Source organism: Gopherus evgoodei, chromosome 3, assembly GCF_007399415.2.
Source record: "Gopherus evgoodei ecotype Sinaloan lineage chromosome 3, rGopEvg1_v1.p, whole genome shotgun sequence".
Classification (NCBI taxonomy): Eukaryota; Metazoa; Chordata; order Testudines; family Testudinidae; genus Gopherus; species Gopherus evgoodei.
The window spans coordinates 119,106,677-119,128,744 of record NC_044324.1 but is presented as its reverse complement, the minus strand read 5'-3'; the positions used below and the strand labels follow the sequence as shown (position 1 = coordinate 119,128,744).

Sequence of the window (22,068 nt, the reverse complement as noted above, 5' to 3'; positions counted from 1 at the left end):
AATGAGGGTCCATCAATTGAGTCTGAAGGGTTAAGGTGGGTTTTCTCCATGTGTTAACAACAGTTAATACAGTCCCTGACTCAGATCTAACCAGGTAATGCCAGCTCTCCTTGAGTAGCCAGGAGATAAGCTCACCAATTCCCTCCCAGCACTTCTCGTCAGCGAGGTTCGTACATTCATAAATAACAGAAGGGACCACTGTGAGCATCTAGTCTGACCTCCTCTGTAACACAGGCCATAGGACTTCCCTGATTTAATTCCTGTTTGGACTAGAACATAGCTTTTAGAAAAACCTCCCATCTTGATTTAAAATTTTCCAGAGATGGCGATTCTATCGCAACCCTTGGTTAGTTGTTCCAAGCAGGTTCAGCAATTGCCCCTGCTATGATCATAGCAGGAAGGAGAGGGATTTTATTGCACTCAGGCTCTCAACCCAGTGGCCTTCTCTTTGCACCTTTCTCTTATGTGACCCCCAGCAGGAATCTCTCTCCAGTCATCAAATCTGATAATTTAGCTGAGTTAATCCTTACCCTTTTCCCATCTGTCGGCTGCTAACCCTTCCCTACACCCTCTGAGCGTGCAGTAGGTATGCCCTATCAGACTTATGTAAAATTAGAGTTACCAAAAGAAACTGGCCATTTGTTACTAAAAATGATAGTGTATCAGTCTTTATTCTTCCTCCCTCCTCATGTTGATATTTCACCTTGGACCTGTCCTATGAAATAAATAATAGTGCCACCTCATTATGTTTTAATGTGCTGTAGTTCATATCTGAAAAGGTCAAAAACTAAAAATAATCTAACTAGGCCATCTATTCTACAACAGTTCTATTTAAAAGTGGTTGAGTATGTGTACGTGCACGTGAGCTGGTAACAGTGGGAGCCCAAACTCAAACTTGACTCTGTATGGCTGCAACTTCACTTGGATACTGACAGTTTACAACAATCTATGTTTTTGCAAAGTCATAATTTGCTGCCATGGAAAGAATTCCATTAGCAGAAAATAAATGCGTTGCCTCAAATCTTCAGGGAAAGAAATATTCCAGGAGGAGGAGAACTTTTTTTTTCCTTTGCAACTACAAGAAAGAAGCAGCCAGAAAAACAGAGAGGGGGAGGAGGGAATGGAGGATGGGTACATGGTTTTGAGATGCTGACGTGGAAGATAAATAACCAAGGCTTGGGTAATAAAACTAAAACACTAATATTGTTCCTTCCAGCGCAAGGCCCAAATCTAGGTTTATCTCAGGGCAAATCTGATACAAAACCTCTTCGTAGAACTCTCTTTTGATGAATATTCAAGTTGTTCTTTGAAGAATACAGGAAGGGAAAGGTTTGTAATCTGAAAAAGGAAACAACAGGAAGAAAATGAAATGAAATAACCGAGACACAGTTTTGAAATGGTAAAGGTTTCCCTTTTGAAAGTCATATTAGGACTGGTGAAAAGTGCCCGATTACTAGCCCAGGGAAATGAAGTATCCACAGAATAACGACAACATGAGCGGTGCTAGTATACAATCTGTCTCAACCATACACTGGAGGGATCACCTCTAGGCCTCAAGTGGTGTAAACTGTCATTGCTCCACTGCAGTCAATGGAGCTCTGACAATTTACAGCAACTGAAGATCTACTCCTGTCAGTTTTTCCAACAATTTAATTCTTGGCCTCTCTGCTGAGACTGCCAACAGAGTTCCCAGTTAGTTTCCCTATGCCCTGCCCTTCTCCTTTTTAGGCCCAATTCTGTGAAGTGCTTCTCAACATGAATTGAGGACACTCAGAGTTAGGACCATAGTTTGATTCATTAGACTGAAATACGATAGCCAGCTCAAAGCCTGCCCAAACCAGGCCTGAGATTTGGTAAGCAGGATTCATTGCCAAGTGTCAACCATCAGCTCAGCTGAAAGGGTCAACCAATATGTTATGCTTTGTTCCTTAATATCGTCATGCCAATGTAAGTTAGGAAGAGACACCTCATTATAAGGAAAAATCCACTCCAGACATTTACCTGGTGTTCTCCCACTACTACTATTAAAATTGTCATCAGTAGTATGAAAGTATGAAATAAAGGTTAGAGAAAATGTTATTTATGCTAAGGAATCTGATCCCACATCAAAAAATTATTTTGTCCTGGGCCTACTGTACATCATATCCTGTATTTAGGTCCAGGAAGGATGAAGGCAATTAAAAGAGACATTTTTATTGCTAGTATAAACCCACACATATTTGTGCATACACACACACACAGGCCCAATCAAAACTTTATTTTACAACCAGAGGGAAAGCTTCTTTTATTCCTCAGAAAATAAGTTTAATTTTTTATTGAGACAAGCTGAAGTACTGATTTCGAGAGAATGCAAATGGAAAATTATTAGACAGTTTGCACATAGTTTTTTCTTTTTAAAGCATAATTCAGAAGATGCTAGGGAGAATTCTGAAGTGTAGGGAACCATCTTCATACTTTTTGGAACGTCACAAGTGGACAGTCCAAATTCTAGTCCACTGTAACAAAACTAAAGTAAGAGTTCTTCCAGCGACACACACTCTTCTCCCTTTCCAAATTCCTACTATTTTGGTAGTAAGGATATTTCCTATTTTACAGAAATTGAGTAAGGACATAAATCATGTTTAGAATCAAACAGCCCTAGTCTTGCAAGTTGATCCACACACACAGATGCATTGCATTCAGAGGGAACCCCACTATAGCCACAGTACTGTGAATTAGGCTGCAGGATCAGGCCTTTGTAACTACACTAATAGGCTCTCTAATTACAACTTTTTTAAAATTAAAGGTAAATAGATTTGCACACAATATAAATATCTTGAACAAGGGAGGGTTTTAGATATACAAGATAAGGGAACACCACTGAACATAGACAATACTAGTTACAGTATTAAGTAAAAATCCATACTCTTGTATAAGGTATATCAATGATTTGTTTTCAATCACTTCATCCCACTTGGTCCATTTTTCCAATCACTAGTTTACCTGTTAACATATGTGTTATATGTCTTTCAATTTCTTATTCTTGTTAAGCATATTTCTATAGTGAGTTTTTATTTCTGCAACCACAGAAATCAGGTACAACTACTATGCTCTTATTTTCCTCTTTAGTCTATTTCATTCTGCTAATTTTTAATGCCAAAGTTAATTGATCAGTAAAAACCACAGCAGCTGTGTGTGAAAGAAAATGAGGGATGTTTATAGTTGTGAGAAGTCAGAAAAGGGAGGGGGAGGGGAAAATACCCTCATCACTTATAATTGATTAAAAATGACTGTCTTGTTCATACCCACAAATGAAACAACTCCAACTTCCCTGAGGTTCTAAATTTAACAGAAATTGAAAAAACTCCTGCAATTTTTATCTCAAGTTAAATGAAAAATCAAGGCGCTGACATGATACATTTTAGCACAGATCTATCATTCCGAACGAGAAATTCGTTAATAGACTACACAGAACTCTGCAGCTTCTCCACTCCTCCCCAAACCATAGCCCTCCAGCAGGAGTACTACCAATGCATTCCCTCAGAGGCATGGGTTACAACCAACACTCTTGTCCATTGTGAAGAGTGAAATCTGTAACTGGTATTTTAGTTGGGAAATCATCAGCTATTGTCTCAATTCTGCTGGCACAGCAGGTGAAAATCAGGAGCAGCTGTGCTTCTGGGTCGGACACTGTTTGCACTACCAGTAACTGCAGGGAGGGCAGGTTTAAAATCTGACTAATGTTCCATGAGAGCCTCCTGGCCAGGGGCTCACTGGGATAAATCAATGCATCTTTTGAGTCTCCTGGCCATGCTTCTTCCCCAGTCAGAGACTATGCTGCTGACTCCCTGGAGAAGTGGGGTTTGCAGGCTCTTGGCACCACTCCTCCTGATCATCTCCTCCCGCCAGATTTTCTGCTGAGAGCAGCCCTAAACTCAAGCTGGTTGAAATCAGCATATCCCAGGGCTAAATTAAGCTCGATGTCTTGCATGTGGACAGTACACAAACAGAAATTAAGGAGTTCATTTTACATAAACAATAGAAAAATACAAAGCAAGAGAATGTACAGGGTGTAGATTTTTGATGTGTCAAGCTTCACTCCCTTTGCATGATACAGAACAAACTACCCTGCGAAGGACCAGAAAATAAAACAGACGTCACTTCTTTAGAAACACAACAACTTCTGAGAGAGTAGTATGTCTGTGCACATGGAGAGATATAGGCTAACGTCTATAAATAGCTCCAACCTGGCAGCACTGGAGCAGCAACAGAAGCCAGACTGAGGCAACAGTTGGCTTTGCTATGGAACTTTTAATCTAAATGCCATCCTACTTGTCCTCGGAGATGCACTGAAAATCGGTCTGGCTTAGCAAAGCTTTATCATTCTTTTCAACATGGTTTCATCGGGCAATACTAGTAATTTTGCAATGTCATCTTTAAATATTAACAGTATTTGGTCTTTATTTCAAGCCAATGCAGCAACCGATCAATACCCTGATTTCACTGTAAACTGACATGTCAAGTAACAGTATTTTAAAATGCAGTTTACATACACGTTCAATTAAATGCTGTTAGACGTGCAAAGTATGCTATGTCATGCTATGGAACAGTGTAGAAACAGTATAAAGAAACCTTGTATTGAAAGAAATCAGATCAAACAATCCCGTAGAAACAAAACACCAGTCCACCGTCTTTAGGTGCTATTTCTCTGTTATTTTTAATTGATTTACAGTGGTTATGCATTCAGGATGAATTTCACTACATCCCACTAAAAACAAACAAACAAACAAACCTAAATCCTGAGTATATGGGCTTCAGCATTCTTGTAAAGTTGAATGCATTAATATTTGCAAAGTACTGAGATATTCTGAAGTGGAAATATTATTTATCATTCTATTAACTAAACTAATGTGCAGTTGGAAAATCTGGTGCAGTTAATTATTTGCTTTCCACTAATCTGGAAAAAAATCTGGTGCACTTCACCTATGCTCATCATACTGGGGTGAGGTGGAGGGCAAGAAGCCAAGGAGCAGAGGGCTTAGGTAACTTTATACCACCTTTCCATCCCTCTGATAGTGGGGGGCAGATGGGAGAGAGTTTGTTCCCTAGTACAAATTAGAGTAACTTTAAGGATGTTGTAGGTTATGTTGGCAGTAACTGCTCCATAGATTCCAATCTGTTGGTCCAGGACTGCATTCCAGTTACATACCCCAACCCCAGCAGGCCCCTATGTTGGGCTGAGGTGGGGCAGGAACTGGTGATCCTATCCTGGGATTTCCCTACATCAGCAGAGTCCCTAGCTATCTATTTAAGTCAGTTCTCCCTCCAGTTTGTGCCACCAGACTGGCAGTAAAAGGACTGAGCAGGGATCTAGATCTGGCTAATTATTTTTATTGAGATTCACCAGTAGCACAATTTTTTAGAGCACTATCTGAACACAGGAAGCAGAGAGAAAGGGCACTCTGACCACAAGATCTGCTATGCCCACCAGTGTAAATCAGAGACCATATTTTTTAATGCCAAAAGATATTAAAAAATTTCTTTTATTGTGAAACGTTCTAGAGTAATATCACTTGAAACTTGTAGGATTCTCTTTTCCCTCTGTTATAATACAGCGTTTACAGGATCTATAATACATAGGTGGTATGTTCTGTATATAATCCAGTTTGATAAAAACAGCTTTCAGGTTCACTGAGAGATGCTCTCCTTTTCACAGTAATACCCGCTAAGAGGCTGTATTATATTATGTTACATGGTAATGGTATTTCCAGAAAAAAAATGAATTACACATTAATAAAGCAATGAAAGTATGCAGGTAACCATGGCTACTGTTGTGGACTCAATAACATCTCTTATACAGCTGTTAACATTTGTATTATTGCCAATTAAGCTGCAGAGATCAGATTTGAAAAAGGGCTGGCAAACAGTAATTTCTCATCCGAAGGAAATAAATGCAGGCGTCTATATCAGATTACATTATTTTTTGTCTTCTTAACAGGCACATCCTTCTTCCAACGTTCAAATTAATGCTGAGAAGTAATGAAAATATAACCCCTCCATGGCCATCAGTTATGTAACTTGTGTGTCAATAACATGTTTTACCCAAGCTACCTCTTCTTATTTAAGTTATCTAAATAAAATTTCCTTTTCTGATGTCCCGACACAAACTATGCATCTGTAACTGGACTTCCACAAAGCCTCTTGAAGAGTCTCTTGAATACATGAAAGAGGCTTCTCAGTCCCTTTAAAAATGTGCTACCAAAATGCTAGTGTTTCTGTAATTGATCATAACATCTGCCCCTTCTACTTGGTGCCCCAACTAAATGTCCTGGTAACCAAAAGTATTACTTCAAAGGAAGTCTGAAGGCAGCTGGGAAGAGGAAGAGGCAGCACTTTCCCCTTTGACACTGTTTACATTTCCAAACTGTTCTTTCTTACAGCACCTTTCTGTTTATGGGTCAGATTTTCTCCTCCCATAGCTCAAATAATCATAGAGGAGAGAGCATCCCTGGGGAATTTACCCTGCGTAAAAAAATGTACAAAATAAAATTGTGCATTTGGGATATTTTGGAAGTAGCTGCTAAAACAAGTTGAAAGAGCAGCTAGAGGGCTATGTTAGGAACCAAAGAACAGCTTGCAAGGTGAGCCAGTGCACCCTGAACAGATTCCAGTAACACCACTAAAACGAAGATAATGAAAAATGCCAACTGTAAGCAGGGTGAGGAAGAACCTGGAGCAGCTGTCTCCCCAAGATTGAGTCTCTTGGTCTTCCCAACAGAATTGCCAAACTCTCTCTGAGTTTGAATCACGTATGAATCTCTATCCTGCATAGTTTGTGTTCCAAGCCTGCCTTGGAGAGGAAAAAAGATTTCTTGGTTAAGGCACTAGACTAGGACTGGATTTAATTCCAGCTTTGCCACAAACTCCCTGTGCCACCTCATATAAGTCAATCTCTGTGCCTCAGTTCCTCCTCTGTAAAACAGGGATAATAATGCTTCCTTTCTCTCATCCTTAATCTGTTCTGTCCATTTAGATTGTAAGGTCTTTGAAGCAGAGTGTACATACAGTGCCCAGCAGAACGGGGCTCTGATTTAAGCTGGAGCATCTGGCTGCTACTCTAACATAAATTAATCAATAGTAGTAATAATAATAATGTTTTAAAAAGTGATGCATGACCTTAGAAAGTTTTGGGTGCTTATGACATTCTGGTATTTAATCCAGACCTGTGAGGGGCTGTGTCACCACTTGCCCTGCAACTTGGGGTGCCTCACAACACTTGGTTGCTGTAGATCCCAACGTGGGCTCCTCACAAATAGCCAAGAAGCATGCAGGTCACACCCTGAGTGTCTGGGTATAGCCCTGCTCCAGCAGCTCTGGACCCCAGCAGCCTGTCAGCAAATACCAGCCACACTGGCTTCCAGCAGTCTTGGTCAGTACTTGCAGGGTGACCTAAAAAACACACCCCATCCAGGATTCCTTCCCCCCCACCCAAAAAAACTTTGTGTTTTGCGCTGTCCAGCCCTCTCCTGGATAGTCCAGATATATTAGATCCATTGCCCCTTTCAGGGGATCAATATATAACTGTTGGCTACCTTAAATAGTGTTACCCAAACAATTCGCAACACTGGATTAATTTTGATTAAAGAATAAAACACATTTATTTACTCACAAAGAGACAGATTTTAAGTCAGTACAAGTAATGAAGCATTAAAATCAGAAATGGTTACAAGAAAAATAAAGATAGAATGCTTTCTAAACTTAACAAGCTGGACTTCAAGGTGAACTCCCTTACCACACGTTCCCAGTACCACTGCTGACCAAACTCTCAGGCCAGGATCTACTCCCAAAGTTCAATGGCTGTTTCTCTGTCGTCTTAGATGAAAAAAGAGAGGTGTTTTTGCCCCCTTACTCTCATAGTCTAGTCCCCCCATTTTTGTCTAGGTTACCCCTCAAAGCCGAGTTTATTCAAACAGTAAAGGAGGCAACATGGTGTCTACTAGTGAAAGCTACTGTTTCTTCATGCTGTTTCTTCTCACATCTGTTTGCAAAAATGCAGATTTTTCTTGTCTCCTGTCTTCCCTCCCTCACTGTCTAAGGACACTGTTTACACCTTATATGTAAACTGAGGTAAACCCCCATTCCTTTCAGACCTGCTTGACCAGTTCTGCCTTACTGGGGCTATGTGAGTTTGAACACGTGCCACCAACATCATTCGGGACAATTTATAACTTTACATACATTGCTACCTACATACATTTCACCATGATATTATTGACCAGAAAGTTATAATTTTCAAATGATACCTCACAAGGCATATTTGGTATGAAGATTATTACACTCGTATGTAAGGTATGAATACAGGGATGTATTCACCACAGTGCTGCTACCATGTGCTTTCTGGAGGCAGACTAGAGGCAGACAGAGAGCAGAGACCAAATAAAAAGACTCAAGAGCTCTGAGGAAATTAGTGCTTGTGAATTCAGGAGGGCAGGTAACACAAAATGAAGACTGCTAAACCATAGGGAAAAGATATTTATGCTTCTTTAAGCTTTGCATAGGCAGGGAGGGTGGGAAGAAAAAAACAAACCTCTCTGCAAAGGATGACCCTGCATGATACACTTCACAGGAAATCAAATAAAACCAAAATTATACATGATGGCCTGGAATAAAGTAGGGGGCAATTTTTCAACACACACTGTACTTTAAACATTATCATTTCCTTTTTGAGCTTTCTCCTCAGCAACATACAGGATATACGATTCTCAGTTCCATGTTCTCTGGCTCTTCCCAGCTGACTACCATCATCACTTCTTTATTTCAATATTTGGTTTCCTCCTCATTGATTCCTTTTTGTCTTGTACTGTATGAAACTTGCACCTTTATCACCTTTTCTCTTAACTTCTGACACACCTATTTCTTCCTCCATTCCTTTTTCCTCTTCTGCTTCATCTGCAGTTCCTCTGCCTTACATCTACCGAAATGTTCTCAACCTTATTTCCTGATTCAAAAATACACACATAAATACGCATTTGTACATATGTTTTTAAAAAGATTTTCAGCCAGCATGAATTATCCATGTTTGCTAATGGAAATCTCAATAAATTTTGTATTAAAGAAAATTCTCAGTATTATGTTTAAATAAAAGAAAATGGCTTACAGAAAATTGTTATTTTCCAGTTCTTAATTTTATAAAGTGGCTTAAAAATATCTGCCATGTTCTGTTCCTTTTCTAACTAGTTTTATGGAGATACGTATTTCACCCTTCCCATAAATAGTTCATAAAATTTTTCTACACTGCGTACTGTATTTGCAGAAGAAGCCACAAAAACGTGTATGGCTTTGACTCAGCAGATTGGAACCCTGCATACAGGGTTTATGAAAAACTGGTAAAGTTCAAGATGATAAAATAAAACTCTAAAAGTCCTACTAAACAAATTAAATATTTTCCTCAGTTAAGGATGTAATTTGCATTTTAGTCCACCTCAGATAAGGGAGAAAAAATGGTTACTCGTCTTCTCGTAACTGTTGTTCTTCTGGGTGCACAGTCATCTGAAAGTTTTACCCCTAGCAGCACCCATTGGGTCAGGTGTGGAGCCCCATAGAGTGACGCCTTCATGGTGTTCAATATATGACCCAGCCAACCCAGCGCCGCCTCAGTTCCTTCTTGCCGGTTACTCTGACAGAGTTGAAGGTGGGTGGGTTTGCAATGGACATCTTGAAGAACAACAGTTACAAGAAGATGAGTAACTCTTTTTTCTTCTCTGAGTGATTGTTCATATAGATTCCAGTTAGGTGACTCCCAAGCCTTTCCTAGATGGTGGGGTAGGAATGGAATCACTGACTGGAGCACCGCTCTGCTGGAAGTTGCATCCTCTCTGGCATGCCTGATGATGGTGTAATGAGAGGTGAACATATGTACCAAGGACCAAGTTACTGCCCTGCAGATTTCTTGTATCAGGACCTGGGCCAGGATCACCGCTGATGAGGCCTGTGCCCTTGTGGAGCGTGCTGTAAGAGCCGGGGCAGGTATTTTGGCCATCTCGTAGCAAGTGTGGATGCACGACGTGATCCAGGAGGCTATTCTTTGAGATGAGACCGGGAGTCTTTTCATCCAGTCTGCCACTGCTATGAACAACTGGTTCAACTTCCTGAATGGCTTGGCGTGCTCGATGTAGAAGGCTAGTGCTCGCCAAACATCCAGACTACAGCCTCTGCTCAGGGCTACTGGCATGAGGCTTACAATAAAAAACAGGCAGGAAAATGTCCTGACTAGTGTGGAACTGTGGCACAACCTTAGGAAGAAAGGCTGAGTGAGGTCTGAGTTGCAGCTTATCCCTGTGGGAAACTGTATAAGGTGGGTCTGAGGTAAGGGCCTTTAACTCAGACATCCTCCTTGTGGATGTAATGGCAACCAGAAAAGCTACTCTCCACGGCAGACAGAGAAGGGAGCAAGTTGCAAGCAGTTCAAACGGGGCTCCCATTAACCTGGAGAGGACCAGGTTAAGCTCCCACACAGGGACAGGCTGTCTGATCTGGGGATATAGCTGTTCCAGACCCTTAAGGAACCAACCAACCATAGGGTTGGCGAAGATAGAGCATCCAAATGCTCCTGGGTGGAAAGCTGAGATAGCAGTAAGATGTACCTTTTGGAGGACGCTGCTGGGCCTTGCTGTTTCAGGTGCAGAAGGTACTCTAAGATGAGAGATACGGGTGACTGAACAGGGGGTGTACAATGCTAGTCACACCAACAAGTAAATCTTTTCCACTTTGCCAGATATGTGGCTCTAGTAGAGGGCTCCCTGCTGCTGAGTAGGACCTCTGTTACTTGTTCTGAGCACAGAAGCTCCATGCCGTGAGGTGGAGGGACTGCAGGTCGAGGTGATGAAGGCGACCGTGGTCCTGAGTGATCAGGTTGGGGAGGGGAGGCAAAGTGATCAGGGCAACTGCTGACAGCTCCAGGAGTGTGGTGTATCAATGTTGTTGAGGCCATGCTGGTGCCACCAGAATTATCTCTGCCCCATCCCTGCAGACCTTGAGCAGGACCTTGTGCACAAGAGGTAACAGGGGGACGTCGTAGAGGAGACGGCTTCCCTGGGGTAGCAGGAATCCATCTGTGTTTGAGCCTGGGCTGTGTTTCTGGAAGGAGCAGAACATTGGGCACTTTCTGTTGCTCTGGGTGGCGAACAGATTGACCTGGGGAAACCCCCACCTCTGGAAGATGGAGCGCCCACACCTCCTAGATAAGGAGTTGTTTGTGAGAAGTGGGACAGATGATTCAAGAATCTGGAATTGTGGCTGGTTCGCTATCCTCAGGCAAACCTTCAAAAGGCCTGCTTTGGACCTGCTGGGGCCGGGAAGGCTTGCATCAGCCATTCCTGCCCCTTCTTCTATAAAAGTCCTGCCTTGGCCAAGAAGAACAGGAACGCTGCTGCTGAGGCTTGACATGTTTACGTTGGGTTGCTGGGGTGAGCATACCCAAGTTGTGGTACCGGAGTCTTGGTTTGAAGGACCGGGCGCTGCGGTGCTGTCATGGCAATGAGGTCCCTCACGGTCTCAAAGATGTTCAGGGTGTATGGCAATTCCACTTCCTCAATGACCTGGTTCAGGAAGTCCAATGGCACTGGACTCGACCGTCCCCCTTGCAGGGCCAAAGTCGATAGTGCTGGCTCCGAAGTCTTTGGCCCTGGGTGCTCCTCTCTGGGATGCGCCCCATTGGCCAGCTCCAAAGGGGTGGGTCTTGGAGTCGGAGATCCACTCCTTCTCTACTTCCGCCACTTCTGCGTTGGGGAATGGGACTGGTGACAGGTTGATCCTGCCAGTTTTGATGTCACTGCGGGTCTCTCTCCGAGTCCTTCTGCGTTGCCACTTCTACCACTGCCGCTGGGGTGCTGCGCACCGATGAGCTTGATGCCGGCTCTTGCTGCGCTGATGTAGGTTGCAGTCTAGATGCTGCCTCCATATGGAACTGCTTGAAGTGAAAGTCTCACTCCCTTTTTGTTCTGGGGCAAAACCCTTTACTTGTCATGTTTCCCCCAGACACTTAAAGCAAGCATTGTGGGGGTTGCCCATTGGCATGAGCTTGCTGCAGGACTTGCTGCAGGAACTTGCAGGGTTCAAACCCTTGGGATTTAGGCATACCCCGAATCTCAACAGGGAACGCAGTCAAGGTGAAGGGGAAGACCCCCCCTACTCCCAACAGCTATCTGCTATAACAACCAAAAACACTAAAACTAAATTTAACAAGGCTAGGAATAACTGTAAACAAAACTAAACTGAAAACTAGGGAAAATGAGGAGACCTTGCTAAGCAAGTCACCGTGGTTCCAACAACAGTCACTGCTGGTAAGAAGGAACAGAGGCGGTGCCAGGTTGGCAGGGTCATATATTGAGTGCCATGAAGGTGCCACTCCAGGGAGCTCCACAGCCAACCTGACGGGTGCTGTTAGGGGAAAAGCTTTCTGATGACAGTACACCCAGCGCACACACCTAATTGGAGTCGATATGAGCAATCACTCAAAGAACTCCCATTCTGCACTCAGTCTAGCTTGCTGCCATCGTGCCCATTGACCAGGTCAATCAGAAGCATTTTATGAGATATTGGCAACGCTAACCTTAGTATAAAATCCATGGATAATTTGATCATTTTAAACATAGTTCATGTATACCCTACAGAAGACTGGATCACACCATTAGTTCATCAGTTCTGATATCCTGCCACCATCAGTGACCAATATTTGACACACATTACAAAAATAGCAATACTTTTGACTCATAGCACCCCTGTTATGTAGGTCTGACAGTATTATTATCTCCATTTCACAGGCAGGCAAGCTTAGGCAAAAAAATGTTTAAGGGTTTGATCCTTCAAAATGCTGAGCATTCTCAATTCCCTCTGACTTCAATGGGAGTTCAGGGCGCTCAGCACCTAGCAGGTTCAAGCCCAATAACACTTTTCCAAGATCATCCAGTAATTCAGTGGCAGAGTCAAGAATAGATCCCAGGCCTCCTGGAGCTCAGTCCTGTCCTTTAATAGCCACATGATGATTTTTCAGACTTGGGAGCAGTGTGACAATAAAAGAACACAATAATGCTCCCAGACAGTTGTGCTATGCTGTACATTTACTTCCTTCCCTGCAGAAAGGAGTCTTGCAGGGAGCCTTTGTGCTGTTGGGAGGGGATGGACTTGAAACAGATTTTGCACCAGCAGCATTCAATTCTTCTCCCTCCTCTATCAGGCTGTATCCTCGCTCCCTCATGCTAGCTGGGCTGCTAGCTCTGTGGATTTAAATAATATTAATTAAACTCATTACATCATTTGTTCTGAACAAAAATATCTTATACAAGTGATATAATAAGTAATAGTTGTAACAAGAATAGGATAAGGTATCAGCTTCTGGTCTGCGTTTTGCCATTTTTCTTATTTCCTCACTCATTTCGTTGCATCAGGGGCAGGGCCAGCTCCAGGCACCAGCATTCCAAGCAGGTGCTTGGGGCAGCAATGTGCAAGGGGCAGCAGTCCCTGTTGTTTTGCCCCCAAGCAGTGCGCCGAATTGCTGCTGCGGATGGCAGGGGCAGTCCATGTACGTTAGGGTGGCTTGCGTATTCCTGCGGCGGCGGCAATTCAGTGGCAGCTTCTATGTTTAGCTGTCCGCGGCGGCGCAGCTTCTGTCTTCTGTCTGAAGACAGAAGCTGCTGCCAAATTGCCGCCACTGCGGAAACACGTGAGCCACCTTAACGGCACATAGACTGCCCCCACCATCCGTGGTGACAATTTGGCGTGCTGCTTAGGGCGGCAAAAACAGTAGAGCCGGCCCTGATCAAGGGGCTAAGATGGTCATTCTAAAAGGCAGGCACACAGCATCTGCCAAAGCCATTCCTAATACCACTTTTTGAACTGTCCAGAAAGTGGTGTTGGCACTTTCCTCTCCCTTGTGCCTATCCCCGCCCCCCCACTTTAGGCCAATAGAAATGCAAATGGAAGTTATTATACATTTTACAGGGTGGGATTGGGTTATGGGTGACAAATGGAGCCCCTGCACTTAAGACAGGTCACAGCTGATGCTCACAGTCACCGTAGGCAAGACTAAGTCTCAAGGTTACTCCCAAATCCTTGATTTGTGCAGATCAGCAGGTAAGCAGCATTACTGCTGTGGCACTAGTTCCATGTATTCATCATTTGGCTAGAGACTTTTTCTGCAGAAATGCTGCCTGTTCTCAAGTACAACTGCACATGAAAAGAGAGTAATTAGAAAACTAAAAAGGCAAAAAAGGGAACTTTTAAAAGGTGATGATTTATTACAAAGACAATGGCAGAAAATGATTTCTGATACTGCTTCCATGTGAAATAATGGCTCACTCCAGCAATGAGAAATAGGTAAAAATCTGGTCACTGAGTTGGTGCATATGTCTTCAATTGAAGGAAATACTATCTGCCAAACATAAACCAAGTAGATCATAGGTCTGTGGAAAAAAAACAAAAAAAGACAAAAAAACCACCACCACCACAACTCTAAGGGGGTGGAATCTAGTTGCTATAGCAGCAAATTAAACAAATAAATGAGATACCATGGAATGCTGCAAAATATTTGCGGGCTGATTTTGTCATTTGCCACATGTGTGAATATTAGAAGTCAGGTTTTAGCTTACTAAGCAGGGTTCAATACAGCGAGTACAATACAGCACAACTATACTTTTATAGCATGTATACATTTATTCTTTCCTGATTACATGCTAATGGGTGTCAGCTGATGAGCTCTAGCATACACAACACTGCATTTTGTTAAGAGTGGAAAAAAGTTACCATAAAAGCATTTTGTCCTCTAGCTATACAAAAGTATACCTGAAATACTATTAACTGAATGTATACCACATGCACTACTTTTCTATAAGGATATTTCTACCTTTCCCTGTTCTTGTATGAACTGGTAAAAATATAAGTTTTTTTGTAGTGATTACATCCAAAGTGATTTGCTTCTGGGGTTTTTTAGACTATTTTCTCTATCGGCTGTTAAACTCTCAATCACTTCTTCTGCAATTATTTTACAAACTTATTAAAACAGGCTGTTGTACATTACAAACAGTATATGCCATTTCCTCTCCAACCCAAGAAAAACTACATTTGAAATTTCCACTGCAATAGAGTGTATTGTTCCTCTTGTGGATGAAAGGCACTATCTGAATATAAGCTATTATTAGTCATAATAGTGTATCATTTTCAATTTTGATCCTATTGTCTGCTTATGTTCTTTGGAAAAGGAGGAATACTTGAAATATGAATATAAAAGGGTCCTAGAAATCTCTGATGTCAGAGGACACAGAGAATAAGTTTGTTATTTTATCTGAGGAGGGAGAACAGATCCTTATCCATATGTACCTACAGGATGGTATAATCATTTTACCTTTATACAGTATTTTATATTTATTTCCTGAGAATCACAACAAGATAAAATGTGAACTAGCATCACAAAAATGCACCTGTTACAGAAAACTACTACACAGTTTAATCACTACAAAAGAATTGCACACGGTCACAAAAGATCATGTAGTCAGCTATTGAAATTGTGTTTTAAATAAACATTAAAAAAATAAAATCAACATTCCCAAGCCTTCTGCATTTGACTATGTACTATCAGAATTATGGACGTGCACTATTAGATTGTAAACCAGTTTCTGTCCTGTCCTGTGGTAGTACTGGTTTTTAAAATAGCAACCAAATTTTAGGGCCAAATCTCTGGTTCCAGACAAGCTGTGCTCCGCATATAACTCAAAGAGAGAGGGAGTTTCTAAATCATCTTTCTGTTTGCCCAATCCTGTGGCTTTTCACTGGTCACTTGTGTGTATTGATCATGCTTGTGAAAATGTCGGCATGTGCAATTTTCTGAAAACATGGCTTTCAACATTTTAAAAAACAGCAAACTCTACAAAATACATCTGAAGGCTAAACCAATATTAAAGCAGGAAGTTTACAAATTCTGGAATTAGACTTCCTTATCTCTGGTGTCACAAAGTGAGTCACTTTCCATCATAATAGTGACTTGTAGCAAGTAGCTTATTTGACTTTTTTAATATGCAGCACAAACCATGTGTTGCAGCCAATATGCACAAATAAACTAAACTGGCTTCTTTTAAGAAGACATGATATTCTGAGAGTTAGCCAGGGAGCTGAGATAATGTATCACACTGATAGTTAAAGATACAGACAAAAAGAAACGGATACATAGAGATACTAACACCAGTCTACCGATACCACACAGATATGGTTTAAGCAGTCACAGATCTTGTATTAACATTAGGATAAATGTTATCAGGACTTGAGATTCGGGGGAAAAAATTGTCTTGTCACCATGCAAATATTAAATACACCTGCCCTGTTAATATATTTACATGTCTAATACTAACAGCAGCAAGTTGGCTCAAGTCTCACTAGCAGCATCATTACACTATCAACTTCCTCCCCCGTCCCTGTAATTAACAGAACTGTGGGATGTTTCCCAGAGGACATGCAATGAACAGTAAGACATATGAATTAAACATATTTTCCTTTCTCTCTTCTTTCCTTTTTTCTTCTATAATTCTCTCCCCCCCTCAGTTCCTCTTTCACCATTTTGTCTCTCTCTTCCTGTTGTCTATACTGTTTTCTGCTCCCATTTTCATTCCCTCGCCTTTCATTTATTTATTTTTTGTCACAAGCTGGAGCAACATCTGCTTTTTGTTTTGTGATCTGTCCCTGTTCCCCTAATCAGATGCACCTCCCCTGCCTGTCTTTCCATCATAGTCAGCTGTCCCTCCCTGACATCCCTCTCATTCTATTCTCCTTGCTTCTCCCTTCCTTTCTTTCCCTTGGTGGTCACATTTCTTGCCTTCATCCCTGTTTCCTGCCAGAATGAGTTACGTTCCCGTGTGGGTAGTGATAGGTGGCTTGCACAAAAATGACCTGACATGGGGAGTTCAACTTAATACAAACTTTTAACTTGTAATAATACTTCTTTTCAGTGGGGATCAGATCTAGGAACATTCAACTGACATTAAGTAATCAAGTGCATTTTATGAGAGATTATGACATTTCAGGGTGCAAGCCAGACCAGTAAGACAGTGTGTCACCCTTGCCCTGCAACCTGGGGTGCCTCACAATGCTTTGGTGTTGTAGCTTCCAACCTGGGCTTCTCACAAACAGCATGCAGGTCAGACCTTGAGTGTCTGTGTATAGCTGTTGTCTACCAGCATACTCCAGTCATACTCTGGCTTTCACTAGCCTTGGTTACTATTTGCAGGGTGACTGAAGTCCCAATCCCAAATTTTCCCAAAACGTGTGTTCTCCAGTGTCCTGGACAGTTCAGAGATTTTAGGTCTGTTGCCCCTCTAAGGGGATCAATATTCAACAGTCTGCTACTTTAAATGAAGTTACCCCACAGCCCAGTTGAACCAAAACACTGGATTAGTTTTGATTAAAGAATAAAACTAGTTTATTTAACTACATGAAGATAGGTTTTAAGTGGGTACTAGTATAAGGCATCAAAGTCAGAAATGGTTACAAGAGAAATAAAGATAAAACACTTCCTAGTATTAAAACATAACTAACTAGACTAGGTTAAAAGTGAAGTCCCTTACCATATGTTCTCAATAAAATTGCTGACCAAATTCCCAGGTCAGAATCTTCTTCCAAAATCCAACGGATGTTTCTTTTGTTGCCTTAGGTGAAAGAGAGAAAGATGGATAGAGAGAGAGAGAACTTGGTGTGTTCTTGTCCCTCACTTTTATAGTTCAGTCACCCTGTGAAATGCATTTTCCTGAGGGTTGCCCCTAGATAAAGTTCATTCCAACTGTAACGATGGAGACAAGGGAGTTGATAGCGAAAGAGGTTCCATGCTGCTGTTTTGCTAAGATGCAAATCTGTTTGTTCCTGCCTCCCTTCCCTTGTCGAAGGATGGTCACTTGATAGGTGATTGACCATCAGCTTTGGTGACACCTGGCTACAGGAGTCAGCTTTTCTATCGTTTAAACAGTTAACCCATTAAAGGGAGAGGGGCCAGGGTTGCTCTTGGGGCTACTTGGCTGGCTGTTGGGCTGGGTTCAGCTGGCTGGCCAGCCAGTTAGGGCCGGGGCCGGTTGGCCGGCCAGCATGGCTGGGGTCTGGTGTGGTGCAGCTGTGTTCCGAGGTCCAGCCAGTGTGGCCGAGGTCCAGCGTGTCACAGCCGGGTCTGTCCGGCAGGGCCGGGGTCCAGCCAGAGCAGCACGGGTTTAATAGTTAATGTCGGTTAACTAGTAAGCCTAATGCTTATCAGTTAACCGGTTAACATTTTACATCCCTAGTAGGGAGTGAATACAGGGGTGCATTCTGTCACAGAGACCTGTCATCGTTATACTGTAGTTTCTTTTGTAAGTCTTGGAGGAGGCTGTGTGTGTTTCTTGTAGACCACAAATGCAACTGGAAATGACTGATAATCAGGAGCACCCAACATGTATGTTCAGCAAGGAGCTCTATCTCAGACCTACATTACAATAAGTAATCTCACTTGGCAGGTGCATAGTATTGTTAAGACACAAATCCTAATTTTACAGAAAATGGCTTGTGCTTTTTTGTATTAGGTAAAGGGTCTTTTTTCAGAATGTCAGGGGATGTCACTCTCATAATCCAGTATTTTTTATCCAGGTGCCTCTCAGTTTCTGGATGCTATGCTGACACAAGTTCTGACATACATCCAGTTTCCAAGCACTCCATACAAGTAACAGAAAACCAAGATAAGTTTTTATGTTATTGTGGTTTTTCTTCCCAGTGTGCGTGGATAACTGATACCACTGTATTCATGTTCTAGTTGTGGGACTGGCAGATAATGAAGAGATATATCAGAAGATGTAGCATAACCACAGCATGAATATGCAAGAAGTGTTCAAAGCCAGGAAAGTTATTTTCAGTGTTCTAGTTAAATGTCCTGAGCCCACCAGTGATGTCTACTTATTCAGTATTCCATCATTTAGACAGCTGTTCAAGTGATGGATATTTATTCTGCGTGAAACAGAGTTCATTAGCAAATTGTATACTTTCTGTGCTTTCTATCAGTAAACCTTTCAATTAATGTCATAGGCAAGTGTCTACACTCTGAAACATTAAATTAAAGATCCCGTTTCTGAATCTTTATAATCAGACTCTGATGGTTTTTATAGATATTGTGATAGACCCAGGCCAGTTGGGTACAGCAGAATAGCAGAAGGCAGATATATTGGCCACTGAATTAACAGTTTTCTGTCCCCCGACTAACCAGAGCAGGGGCTGCTCGAGGCTAATGAGAACACCTGACTCTAATTAACCTGCAAAGAGTCAGGTGATGCCATTAAGTTAATGTGACCACCTGACTCTAATTAAGGCCCTGCTGATACTATAAAAGGCTCACTCCAGTCAGGCAGAGGAAAGCCAGGGAGCCAGAGGAGAGGAAGGTTACTGAAGACACCCTCAAATCATCGTTAAGGGAGCCCTAAAGTAAGGGTGAAGAAGGGAGAAGCAGGAGATCTGTGGGGAAGTGGCCCAGGGAAATGTAGCAACTCTGTTGCAGTGAAAGGTTGGCTGCCAACAGCTGCTATGATTAGGGTCCCTGGGCCGGAACCCGGAGTAGAGGGCGGGCCCAGGTTCCCTCCAACCCACCACTACAGGAACATCTACTGGGAGGGGAAGTCAGGCCCGTCAGGACAGGAGGCTAAACAGAGACTGTGGGAGTTCTCTCACCAACCTCCTTGCTGGCCTATGATGAAAAGGGCTCAGTAGACCGTAACCCTGGCCCCAGAGAGAGAAGGGTTACGTGGAGGGTCACAGTGAGCCACTGAGGCTAGCATAAACTGCCTAGAAGTGCAGGACCCACGGGAGCAAGGTCAGAGCTCCGCCACAATATATATAAAAAGAGAGCTAAATTAAACTGAAGGATCCTTGAGATGCTTACCATGGATTTAGATATCAATCAAGCAGAGAGACTACAGTACAATTCACTTCCAGCAAGCCTGTCAGATGTTAGCAGTTATGGGGGTATTGAATTAAATGGCCCATAAATGGGGTGTTCCTGTACAAGAAGCAGTATGAATTGTTAAATGTACTTTAGTCCACAGTCTTCTACTAGAGCCTGTCTGCAAAGGGTGCAGCATGCTAGTTAAAGACAATATGGATTAAACAAAAAAACATGGGTCATCTCCTTAGTTGTTCCTCACAAAGACTCAGTGAGCAACTGGCTTGATTCTGAGCTCCTGATGGAGTGACTAAGGAACTGCAGGTTTGTAAATAACTTTTACCTGATCTATACAGGCCAGGTCACTATGAGCTTTGATCTAAAGCATCTTTCATGTTGCTTCCCTATTTCTGCATTGGCCTGAATCATTCTTGAATCAAAAAGAAAACTGAGTATCAATGTTTTCTTCTGGCAATAGTCCTCTGCTTCTCCAAATTCACTAGATCTGTAAGATGTGTTTGTTACAAAAAGTAATAACAGGACATATCAGAGCACTAGATCCATCCCGTTCTTCAATTGTCTGAATCTTTAAATTTGAGCTGACAATAATGAAGAGGAGAGAGAATCTGTAAGAGAGGCTGGAAATGTATCATTTGGACATCCTTCCCTCCATAATTCATTTCCATGTCTCCTACATGTCCCTTTTGGGCATGTATGCTTTCATTTAAACCAAAGTGAGCTAAGAGGTCTTTCTAATAATCCTTTTGTTTTCAGTAAACATCATCAAAGAATAAGCAACATAAAAAAGGAAAATATCATATTAAAAACTACACTGGCACATAATCCATACAATAATTAACTTCCTAGCGCCATAAAGGCAGCCGACATTTCCCACAAGATTCTCTCCTCTGTATTTTCATATTGAGATAGCTCATCATTTCTGATCTTTGAATCCATTAAACAGTTCAGTAATAAGTTTTACTACTCTGTGTTATCTTCCTTGTCACAAATTAAATTGATTCAAATATATATACACACGCACACACACGTAACCGAAAACATCCCAGATTCCTAGAAAGAGAGAGTGTGTGTGTGTGTGTTTATATATTTAAACATTATTTTAAGAATCTGGGATGTTCTCAGTTAGAAATGAACAAGGATTTTTGTGCAAACCGTGTGATAACTTGGATAAATTCTATGTGCAGACCTGCTCACATGTTGCTGTGTAAGCGTAAAGGACTGCATTATAATAATTACTATTAGAGTGCATGTTGTACATGTGGTAGGCACTGAGGGTATGTCTACATCTACAATTTTGCAGCGCTGGTTGTTACAGCTGTATTAGTACAGCTGTATAGGGCCAGCGCTGCAGAGTGGCCACACTTACAGCAACCAGCGCTGCAAGTGGTGTTAGATGTGGCCACGCTGCAGCGCTGTTGCACACCGCGGGGAAGGAGACCTTCTTGGAGGGGGGGGTCGGGGAACGCCAGAGCACACCGCAGGGAAGGAGACCTGCTTGGAGGGGGGGTCGGGGAACGCCAGAGCAAACCGCGGGGAAGGAGACCTGCTTGGAGGGGGGGTCGGGGAACGCCAGAGCACACCGCGGGGCTGGATACCTGCTTGGAGGGGGGGTCGGGGAACGCCAGAGCAAACCGCGGGGAAGGAGACCTGCTTGGAGGGGGGGTTGGGGAACGCCAGAGCACACCGCGGGGAAGGAGACCTGCTTGGAGGGGGGATCGGGGAACGCCAGAGCACACTGCGGGGAAGGAGACCTGCTTGGAGGGCAGTGGAGTTTGCTTAATTACCAGAGAGGCTTCCTCAGGTATGCTGGGATACCTGCTTATTCCACGGAAGTCAACAAAAACGCTGGTGAGTGTCCACACCTGATGACCAGCGCTGGTGATCCAGCGCTGGATCCTCTACACCCGAGGCACGACCGGGTGTACGGCCAGCGCTGCAAACAGGGAGTTGCAGCACTGGTAATGCCCTGCAGGTGTGTACACATCCTAAGTTGCAGCGCTGTAACCCCCTCACCAGCGCTGCAACTTTGTAGTGTAGACAAGGCCTGAGTGTCATCAGCTCTAAATAAAGCCAATGAGAATTGAGGATACTTTACATCTCCTTACAACCTGTCAGGATGACTCAATGTTTGAGGGTACGTC

General features: G+C 42.6%; 1 protein-coding gene across 8 annotated transcripts in view; it reads right to left on the bottom strand.

Moving 5' to 3' along the window:
* The window catches only part of AIG1 (androgen induced 1), a 192,705-nt gene that overhangs the window by 89,007 nt on the left and 81,630 nt on the right, over positions 1–22,068 (bottom strand). Inside the window, exons 4-5 of one of the 8 annotated variants that reach the window (XM_030556472.1) lie at positions 17,586–17,666; positions 1,265–1,338 (exon numbers count right to left, since the gene is read on the bottom strand). The exons of 4 other annotated variants lie outside the window; for them this stretch is intronic. In XM_030556472.1, coding sequence (XP_030412332.1) covers positions 17,595–17,666 — 72 coding nt within the window. In that variant the 3' untranslated portion in view covers positions 1,265–1,338; positions 17,586–17,594. Of the gene's footprint in view, positions 1–1,264; positions 1,339–10,352; positions 13,254–17,585; positions 17,667–22,068 lie in introns of those variants that run through there. 3 more of the 8 variants (XM_030556471.1, XM_030556469.1, XM_030556473.1) reach the window with 3 other exon arrangements.